At 33.5% G+C, this 11,676-nt stretch overlaps 1 protein-coding gene across 5 annotated transcripts in view; it reads left to right on the top strand.

The window, feature by feature from the left end:
- Positions 1-3,791, top strand: part of LOC108748948 (homeobox protein TGIF2LX-like) — a 44,839-nt gene extending 41,048 nt beyond the window's left edge. For 3 of the 5 annotated variants that reach the window (XM_018487392.1, XM_018487390.1, XM_018487389.1), the window contains exons 3-5: positions 2,015-2,241; positions 2,514-2,678; positions 3,067-3,791. In XM_018487392.1, the coding sequence (XP_018342894.1) occupies positions 2,015-2,241; positions 2,514-2,678; positions 3,067-3,427 (753 nt within the window). In that variant the 3' untranslated portion in view covers positions 3,428-3,791. The remainder of the gene's footprint in view (positions 1-2,014; positions 2,242-2,513; positions 2,679-3,066) is intronic. The other 2 variants (XM_018487391.1, XM_018487393.1) reach the window with 2 other exon arrangements.
- The last annotated feature ends 7,885 nt before the right edge of the window (positions 3,792-11,676 follow it).

Raw genomic sequence — 11,676 nt, 5'->3', positions numbered from 1 at the left:
GGGCGTCGCAGCCTAATCAGCCTGCTTGATATATCCTTTTGTTCGCTTTCTTTTTTTTTTTTGTTTTCCTTCCCTTTGGGTTTTCTCCGCTACGGTTGTCCTTCCTTCGTCCTTTTCTTTCCCCGCCCACCATTGGCGTCCAGTTCTCTTATTCATTACAATCGTGGCCACATTTTTGTTCATATATAGATGTCGCACACAAAGAAAAAGAAGAGGGGAGTGCAACATGGCGATGTGGCATGTCATTGATATAGCCATATACCATGTACAGTATCATGCGGACAAGTGCGATTTCATCGAGATAGATACCGAGAAAGTGATAAAAACGAAAAAAGTGATATTTATGACTTTATTTATTTTCGTTTGAAATCTCTATTGATTTCTTTCTTAATGTTATTTTCTTGTATGCCACTCCTTTCAATGCTCCCTTTCAGAGCTTGGCAGGAAAACTGGAAGCGAGTGGCATTGAAGGGAATAACTTTAAGAAAGAGAGGCCTGTTTAGTGCTTATTGTTAAAATCTTGATTACACGATGTGACCATAGTCACACTTTGACCATAGTTATGAGACCATTCGGACGTGTTTCTTTCGAGGGATACGCCATCTCGATTATATTTTTGAAAAGCGCTACCGACTTTGATCATGCATACATTACTCATCGTCCCTTTATTCGGCTTGACGCGTGATTGACACGTGCGGCCTTCTTTGAAGGGGCGTCTCACTATTTTCATTCTGATTACATCACCTTTTTCTACTCGCCCGGTTCGGAGGTAGCCGGTGCATTGCATTTCAATTTACGATTTGTTCAATTCCGAAGATCAGTGGCCACGTATCAGCCAATTAGGCTGCGAGGCCAATTAAAAGAAGAAGGAGATCCCATGACCATTTGGAAGGCTGCGGCCAAGGTCACGATTACGTAACTGTCGGTAGGCACGTAAAATAATTACGGAATCTCGCCCCTGTGTTCTAAAGTCTCTTAGGGTGCGTTACGCATGAAGCGCATAATGTACATATCATTTGTCCTTGTTGTTTACCAAATAATAAAGAAGGATAAAACGATATATTATGCACTTGATGCGTAACTCGGAGAGAGAGAGAGAGAGAGAGAGAAAGAGAGAGAACCCTAACTTTAACGCTTAATAATTTGATTTATGAACCAATTGCCGCGTTTTTTGTCAGATTCTTTCGCTTTGAATAAAAACGCTCGAATGAGTATATTTTTATTCAGATTTTAAGTGAAGAGGGAGGAGGGATATTCTAAATAATTACCATTATTACTATTAACCTTAGCTGTATACACTTGTTTTTTACGCCTTTGATATACTGGGAGCCCATCCATATTTGTTATTGTGTAACTTTTGTAAAAATGGGTATTTCAATTAATTTTTTTTTAATTGATGGAGAATTGATTAAGAAACAAGCCCATTATAAATCTCGATTTAGAAAATTGCACTATGGTCCTGGGGACCTCAATGTGTACAACTAGGGTTAGATAGGGATTGCACAATCGAAATAATTGTTTACATTCTTTTTTTGAATAACTTTTAATAAATCTTATTGTTAGATTTTTTTATGTCTTGCCAAAAGACTTTTATAATTTTTGATCTCTGTTCTCTGATCTCAAATCGACATGTGCACTGTGTTGAATTTTTTCTATATAATCTATTAATTTAATTTAATTCGGAAAGGAGCATAAAAATTCTATGCAGTTTATAGCAAAATTATAATTTATCAAGATAGTGCAGTGACATAAATATTTCGACTTCTTATGTAATATATTTTACTTGCTTTTATGATGATTCTCTAATTATTCAATTTCAATTATTATAATTCTTAAATAATAAATTTGTATTCTTTTTTTATCAGATAATAAATCAGATAAAAAACCAGATCTCAGTCTTTTAGATAGGCAGCAATAATTGATTTATTAATGTGCGATTATAACAGTTCAAGCTGATTTTTCTTGATTATCCTCCAGTTTGCATTGATTTGCTAATAATTATTGAATTTTGCAGGTGTGTAACTGGTTTATAAATGCTAGGCGACGCATTCTTCCTGGAATTTTGAAAGAGGCTGGTGAAGATCCAAACCTTTACACAATATCACGTCGTACTCGTCGCGTAAACTCTAGCAGTCCCTTTCGGCATGGTCGAAGAACTCCTCTCGAACCGATTGAAGACGACACACCAGCACAATGTAACGTAAATTTTCCGCAACGTGGATTGGAAGAGCCCACATATCGGTAAGTATCTCTTTCTGTATTTCTCAACTATTATCCTCTCGACAATTAATAACGAAGAATTCCATCGACTCAACAACGCCGACCTACTTATACGAAAAAGCTCGATAAGAGATTTGCTTATCAACTAATTTGCTTATCATCTAATTTGCTAATCTGCTAATGTGCTAACAATGGCGAAGTTTCCCTTTTTTGGAGAATTAAGAAAATAAAGAAGGAGAATAGATTAGATGTGTGAAAATATTAGATGTATCATTCAAGATTTGCGTACGCAGAAGCGAGGATTGTCCGAACGATTACGAGAGCAGTTTGAACGACTACCACAGCGAGGAGGAGCATCCTTTGATACGATGGCCCAACGTAATCGTTCGTCCTTACGCTGAGGCTCAAGTCGAGCAATTAGACGGCGACGCTATTTCTCATCCGTATGCTCGACGAAGGCAAGTTTTTAATTGGTACAACAGTTGCGTCTAGTATAAAAAAAATAAGCGGGAGCTTTGCAACTGTTGTAAATTTGCTAAAATGCCTTCTACCAGTTTTTTTTTTTGAGCTTTCAACATATTTGCTAAGCGCGATCGCCATTTTCTCTGACATAATAAAATAAATAAATAATTGAGAAAGATAAATAGGCAATAAAAAAAATAAATAAGGAAAAAGAGTCGTATATATGAAAGTCGAGCGTTTTCAAGTAACACGCATTTTTCGGTGGTTGAGAATATTCGCTGATTCTCGCGTGCATCTAACTATACCCTGGCGTTGGAAAAAATGATATACATAGACGTCAAATTTTAAGAAGAATAAATTAAGGACAGTGTTTTTTTTTTGTAGGCCTAATCCTTCATCCAATATGGACAATTCTGAGAGTTCTACCCAAGAAGAGCCTGCTGCATACTGGAGCGCACCGCGTGAACATCTAGTATCGCCCGTCGTTCAACAGCACATCGCATATCGTGGCCTGTCGACGCGAAGTCTTGAAAACGCTTATTTTCACGAACACAATGGTGATTCATTCAATATGCTCGTCGAACTTGCGGTAAATTTACCATATGCAATTTCTTTACCCAACACGCCTTCACCAGAGTCTCGTCTTTCGACGTCTTCCCCATATTCGTCACCTTCGTCTTCTGTTCCGTCTTCTCTTCCATCAATGGAAGAACCTTTACACTCGAGAGATACAACGATATCGTAATTATCGTTACCATTGATAATCGCGGCTAAATGGATATGACGACGATATAAAAGGTAAATAAAAGACAAAAGTTCCTCTCAAAAACCTAGCAAATTATTACACTTTTTAGAAATTGTTACAGTTATATCAAAGCAATCATTATATCAGTCATTATCGTCATGTTGATCTCATTGCTACTATTAAAGGATCTTCTTTCTCTAAGAGTTGAAAAAATTAGGCATTTTAGGAATGTTTTAAAGGAAAACATTGGACCATAATAGCGAATGAAAGAAGAAATCTAATAATATAGACGCAAACATTAAGAAAAGGTTTACATATATTTTTATATGCGAAATATATATTAAATATATATAATATGATTGAAAACAAGACCGTTTATGTTAAATACATTACTTTATTGAAATATATATCTTTTATGCGTAAAAAAATTCAAAAATTTTGAAACAAAATTTGCATATTTAATATATATTTCTTAATATTTGTGTTTATATTGAATTTCCTCTCGCCATTATGCTCCAATAAATATGTTTGTGAATGTTCTAAGATCCTTTCATTTTGGAATTCGTCACAGATTATTATAGGTTGAACCTACAGACTTCTATCTATCGCAGTCGATATTGCCGATTTATATAATATATTTAAAGGCGGTCCCAAGATATTATTTCATTTATGCGTTTTTGTTTTACGACAAGTTTTTCAAGTCTTTTGATTGGCTACAAAATAGAGAGATCCAGAGACCTCTCTTGCACACATTTGTCATACGCAAGGTTGGGATTAAACATACGTTATTAAATATGATTTTTATACGTATAATATTATATATTTATATGTATTATACGTACGTTTTATACATATACATATAAGAAACTACTCACAACTCTAAATTGTCATATAACAAAAACAATAAAATAACATCCTTATTCTGTAATTCTTAACGCAAGTTTCGTAAAGCGACTAGGGATGGGACTTCATTTTGATCATATGAAAAATGTATGCAGGATAGAAAGATAGATTGAATCTATAGCCAATCAAGGCTTTAAAAATTTGTCATACGACACGCGCGAATGAAATCCCACCCTTAGTCTGCTTGCCAAATAATTAAACATGATTGGTTGGACTACAAGTTGGACAACAAAAAACTAGAGATCCATAGATGATGTATGCACACTGTTTTGTAAAGGAGGATAGTCTATATTTCTTTCTCGCTTGGAGAAATTTGATGACATTCTTGTGATCAGTGTCTGAAAGGATCTCTAGTAAAAATCAGTCATGCTGATTCGTTCGGTAAGCATGCCTAGTCGCTTTGCCGTCTCGAACCCAATGATAATGAAAATTACAGAATAAGCTTGCTGGGCGGCTCCTTTAAATTGACGTATAATTCTCACATGTATAAATCACACGACCAATATCATAGAGACAAAATCAGTATCAATTCGCAACATTATCAACATGATATATTCGCAGACAGAACGCATACATAAGCATACATAAATTAAACAAGGACAATTCAGAATCAGGTTCAGTTCTATTACATGAAAGTCGACAGTCTGTAATAGAGGTGCGTTCCATTTTTACGCTCACACGCTATAAGCATTGTAAGAAAATATAGAGGAAATAAACATAACAGAGAAGCTATCAGAAGTTGCATTCGGAAACTTATTTTACCAAATGTTAAATAAGGATGACACCTTGGGAACATCCAGATAGGAATTCGAATACTCCTATAGAAGTCTATGATTGAACCAATAATAAAGAGAAGAAATCCAAAATGGACGTAAAAATTTAGAAATATTCATCGAAAATATATATCTTTTATATGTAAAAAATTTTAAAACTTTTGAAAGTTTTCTGTAAAAAAAATCCTTAAACACTTTATTTTTTCAGCACCTAGACTAACCCTTCCTTAATCTTCCCTTAATATTATGAAATAACATCAGTTGTCAAATAGTTAAGAATTTATCTGATAAGCAGAAACGTAATAATTTCTAATTTTTTGGGAAGAGAATTTTACAGCAGTAACGAATACAATGACATTTACATAATGTCTATGAAACTCGGTTGTATGTACCATTATTTTACATATAATTTTGGTATTCTATACTCATTTTACAGTTTTCATATTATCTTGATTATTCTGTTTCTGTTCACGTCGTTCTTTAATTTCATTATGTTTCAGAAACTTTTAAGCATTGAAAATGTTTTCTATTGCCTTTGCGAATCGCATTTATATTTAATAAACGCGAACGAAATATTTGTCAGGATAATGCATTTTCGCACAAATCGAGCTCTCGAAATCACTACTCGTCTCATCGTTTTAAGTTTATCGACAAAGTAAAACAATTAAATTGAAATAACAGGTGGATAAACCTCTTACATAGTGTAAATATAGAAGTAATACGTCTGAAAATACGCTCTCTTGTTCTATAGAAACAAAAGAAGAGCGTACGAGCCAAAGACTATTGTTATATTTTATTAGTGCTAACTATTATGTAAGTATAGTACTAATTAAATTGTGTTAATCGCGATAGATTCTTAGACAGTATAACGTAGCAATTTTGGTCTGTAAATGTCACGAGAGACGATTAGGCGACAAATCCGCTTAAAGACTATAAAAAACTGCGAGTATATTATACGCGTGAGATTCGTTACATGTGTGTACATGTGTATATTCATGTGCGAATTGCCATGTAAATTAAGATTTTCTGTTGCATTACAAGAGTTATTATGACCGTGAAGAGACCATAATGTGTAAGTAATAAACAGGTGTTCATGGACAAAGTTGTTAAATGTACAACTGAAGTTTATTTTAATACGATACAATCTTGTTATCATAGTGATAAATCAAATATTTCTGTTTCGATTCTCCTACACGTTTAAAATAGTGCTATTTTGTAATCGCTGATATTACACGCTAAAGCATATGGAAGGGGGGGGGGGGGGGGGATAAGTGGAAAATTTTGGGAAATATCGCATATGTGCCATAATTCGGGTACGCAGATTGTCTGTCTGTATTCTACACATAATAGTGTAACGTAAGTGTTTACGAAATGGCATTACTGCACATTAATTGATTTCATTACGACATTCAGTTTTAATTCAAAATACGAATTAAAATTCTATCGAGCTCTACTTGATATTGAACTGATAATTATGGTATTGTTATTCATTTTTATGTCTTAGCGAAAATTAATCTCCGAAAGGCCCTTGGGACCGTTCGTGAATAACAGTACAATATTCATTTACATATCATGGCTTACTGAAAATTTTTATAGTTATAACAAATTTTTTGATGAGGTCGAAGATTTCTTCTTAGCAAAAGTGTAGCGCTATAAACGATTACAAGGGCTTTTCGATTGTATTTATTTCTTAAATTTCAAGTAGAGACTTAGAAATACTACACTGCCAATCACGCAACGAGTGAAGTGTCTTAAACTCTCCATTTTTTAAATTGTTATTGAAGCACAATTCGAGTAGTGCCGAGTAGTATCATTTTATCCTTGTTTAATATTCGGTGCAAATAACAAAAATAAAATGATATATGGGAGCACTCGGTTTTCCGAATATAGATTATCCGAACATGATTATCTTTATATACTGAGCGTTTGCAGAATTTATCATATTGTAGGAGAGATCGACCTGACAAGCGTTCAACTTTATTGTACAAAACTTATCGATCTAAAATTGTGCCTTCCGTCGAGACGTCCTAAATCATAAGAAACGTCTTTTAATTCATAGTTACTACTATTAGGACTATTTGCTGTAAGCGATAGTGAAGTGAACACCTTATTGAATTCATGTCAATTCAAGTTCCGTAATAGCACGGTCGCGCGTTTTCTACACTCGTGTATGAGCCATCCAGGAGAAGAAGAGTATATACTCTCTAAATTTATTGAAATGGGGGGGGATTCTCACTCTAAAATATACAAATTTAACTAGTCTTAAAAAAGAGTGACTCAATTTTTAATTAAATCTTTAAAAATGAGATTCCACTTCTTACAGATGAGATTTATTTTAAAAGTTTTAGAGAGTATCCTTTCAATATGCAAAGAGTTCACGCAACTCCGATTCAAAAAGACTCTAGAAGATCATCTTGGGAACGCAGGATTTTTTTTGTTTCACCAAGTAAGTATCATTATGAAAATCTAAGGAAAGCGAGTCGATTGGTCCCGTTTTCTTCCGTCATCTCTTCAATTAACGTTAAGATATAATCTTCTAATAGATATTACAATCGCACGTTCTTTTCATTTTCAACATACTATAAAACATATGTGAAAAAAATATTCATAATTTAACTTTCAATATGTACCAAATATTTGTAATTCAGCATGAATCATAGATTAATATTTAAACGTAAAACGAGTATCTACGTTCTGCCGATAGGAAATGACTTGTGCATGAGTGTAGAAAACGCATCTTGTTGTAGAATTCGGGTTGATGTAAACTCGATAAGGAATTAGCTTCCATCAATTCGTACATTTTGGATAATTGATTGAGGTGAATTTGTTTCTCCAGCAGGAAGTAAGATTTTTCGCGTTTGATTTAATTTACGATTGCGGTTGAGAATTGAATTCTGAATGTGTATTTTTTTCTCTTTATGTTATGATAATGTTGGATGAAAGTAGCGATCGAAAATAACGCGATCGCAATATCTACGGCGAAAACTAATCTACGGAGGAGAATCTATTACTTGTATTAATTGAAGAGATTCTGAGATTCTGAGAAGAGAATCTCATACTAATTGAAGAGATTCAGAGAACAAACTGACTCGTTTTTCTGGAGCTAATTGATATCATCACATTTACATGAGGAAAAAGAATCACCCCGTTCCCGAGATGATCTACCATCATACAACGTTGCTTGTAATATTATTAAAATGTTCCATGCTATCTGGATTTATAAATCAAAGTTGCGCACTCTTCACACGAGGAATAACTTGTATTCCTATTCAGTTGCTGTCCTGGATGGCGAAAGGATTTTGGCACTTCGCGCGATGAGCTGCGACTTGTATCTTATGTTTCGAAACTTGCCGAGACGAGGTACCTTGTAGAACTGGATTTGTCTCCATCAAAACTATGTGAAAGTCAGGATTACTGGCTACGGAGCAAATGGCTTGTCCTTTTGTCGTACAGACACATCGCGATACATATCTTTATAGGCACGTTCAAGCATTATTATTAATTACGTGAACCTGTTCTACGACTATTTCCATGTGTCAAACAGGTTATATTTTTGGATAATAATTAAACATGTATGTAAAAAGTTACTACAATATATGTGTATGATCGGATTAAAATATGGATTTAAACACATTGTTCGATATAAAAAAAAACGAATTTGAACATTTAAACGTGTAATATTTAGTGTCATTTTTACATTAAAGTAATCATACACATATATTGTATTCTACACTTGGATCTGCAGTGTGCGTGCAAAACTATCATAGATTATTTGTACGTCGTTCTGAGTTTTATTTTACGTGCATTCAGAATTATGTGATGATAGATCAATAGAGTAGTAGCTGTAAGAAATCGATCGATTATTCATTGGATCGATTGTACTTTTAAAACTCGCTACTCTATTGTAGAAATATGCATAACGTACAAATTTTTAAGCACGTATAACGTTTTTTAATACGCGAACCGTTAGAAGCAGACGAGAAATTTCATTCTGCGCGTTATTAATATCACTGTACTTTCAGACAATAATTACACGTGCGCGTAAAGTTACATATTCAATTTGTAAAAGAATACATCGAGTTTAAGTTTCATTTATACCCATATACGAACACGTATTATGTACGAATCTTCATAGACATGTATAAGCATTAGATACAACATGAACCTGTTATGAGCAGTTTCACTCTCTGCGCCGATAAGCATATCGCTATACTTTCAGACAATAACTAAATACGTGCGCGCAAAGCTATCATTTGTAAGAAAGTACATCGATTTTAAGTTTGATTTATACGTACATATTACGAAAAATAAAATGTACACGTGCCATAAAATACTTGTCATTATTTAAGATTTGATATACCTATATATTACTTTTATAGCTAATCGTGTATTTAATGTAATCGTTAAAATCGTGTTTCTCTTTAAAAAAAAGCATTTGGACCGCTAAGTCGTAAGTCGAAATCGATTCCTGATCTCTTGTCGTTTAATTTGGCATCGTTAAAAAAAGAAAGCCTAAGAAAAAACTCACAAGTTAAATATGTACTTAATTAATTTATTGTAATCGATATTTGTTAAATAAGCCTAACGCGAAAAGTTAGCGTTTTCGTTATTGTTAACGGTAATCTTTATTATGATCTAACCGTAACTACCTTTCCCTCTTTAACCCCCTTTTTTCTCCTTTTTACAGCGACGTCTATATACCGCTATCTTCGTAGATGTCCCTCGATTTTCTCCTTTTTCATTCCCCAGCCAGCTGGTTCTTTCATTTTGCATAACGCCTGTCTTCCTTTTCCGCGTGTCTCTTCGTTCTCTTGTTCCCAATATCATTCCGTATTTAGATACAGCGACGGCTCATTCGAGGTGGTTTGTTCGCGACGCGACACTTCGCTGTCGAGACGATTCACTGTACCTTTATTTTAAACTCCTTATCAATGCGTGCGAGTAGAAATCTAAGCGATCAAAGAAGACTCTGATATAAATCAATAATAGTTAAAAACAATTAAAAATTGAAAAAGGCTCTAAAGATTAATAAAGGAATATAAAGCTAATGAGAACCGACATAGTTGTACGTGTGTAATAAAATATAATATTTATGTTGATTATCAATTACAGACCACATGATTCGATTATCATCCTCAGTGTATCAATATCATTTTTCGGAGTTAATTAGAATCGTTGCAACAAAGATAGAGCAAGTATCATTGAATCATCGTTAGGCTGTTGTTCAAATTTAAAAACTTCATAGTCGTCTGTTGTACTTAGCTGATTACCCAAACAAAAATTCCGTCATTTAGCTAAAATTATGTTAATAATTGAAAGTTTTTAACAACGCTGTTGATAGTCAATGTATTAAAATTAATTATATTAATTAGAAAAACCCCTCAGTGACTCAGCACAACGATGATTCGTTATAAATTCGATGTGTTTATAACTATCAATTATAACTATCAATTATTTTTGTTTAGATATTCAGCTAAGTACAAGACAGCTATAAAGTTTTTAAATTTGAACAACAACCTAACGATGATTCATTAATGGTATTTACTCTATCTTTGTTACAACGATTCTAATTGACTCTGAAAAATGATATTGATATACTGAGGATGACTGAATCATGTGGTCGAAATGTCTGTTGGTGATCAACATAAATATTATATTTTATTACGTACAAAAACTGTGTCGGCTCTCATTGGCATTATATTCTTTTATTGATTTAATAGTTAACAAGCTTCCGAGAGCCGACGCTAGTTTTAGTTGCGCACAATAATTTTATTATTTTCAATTCACACATAAGATAAAATAAATACGTTAGAAATCTAAGATTCTTCTTCGTTTTTACTTTGCGTTAATCATTGGCTCATTGTATTTCTTTAATTATATTTCTGCAACACTTGACTGCCATGTGTATCTAATTATGGACACATCTACGTACGTAATTCCAAGGCGCCGTTTGTATCAGTGAATACATATACATTTTATAAATATTTTAAAAGACATGAAATTTGAACAATATTAAAAGAAAAAAATCAAGAAATATTTGGTTAAGGCGAATGCGCTAGGGGCGTCTATACAATGAGATTTTAAATCTTTCAGTTCTAAGCCATAGAACTGTAAGAAAGTAATCCAGGCATGTCCAATTTGCGCTCCGGCACTAAAACCATCAGCGCAAAAAATGATAAGATTTCAGGGATTGCACAAGACCGTAAATAAGTCATAGTCAACACACGACTCTGATACGATTCACCACCATTCGTGCTTAGGCCCTTAAAATCTTACACTTTTTGAACAAGGCACACAAAAAACTTAAAAACGTAAAAGGGAATTGGCTAATAACGATAGAAACCGTAAGGCCATAACGTAAGCAAATCCAACATGTTTCTCGTTGCTTACGTTTTTACTTCTCAAGTCTTTTTTTCTGTGAATTTTTTTTCGAACTAAAAATTGTAAAATTCACATAAAATTATCATTAGATACTTTGCTTTATAAACTCGCCTTGATCGAACATAATCCTTTAATTGTAATGAAATTTTCAATATTACACATCAATTTATATTTATCGTATAAATGTTAAAG

Source organism: Trachymyrmex septentrionalis, unplaced genomic scaffold (genome assembly GCF_001594115.1).
Source record: "Trachymyrmex septentrionalis isolate Tsep2-gDNA-1 unplaced genomic scaffold, Tsep1.0 scaffold25, whole genome shotgun sequence".
NCBI classification, from domain to species: Eukaryota; Metazoa; Arthropoda; class Insecta; order Hymenoptera; family Formicidae; genus Trachymyrmex; species Trachymyrmex septentrionalis.
Note: the sequence above shows the minus strand (reverse complement) of the source record. Positions and strands in the feature narration are given on the sequence as shown.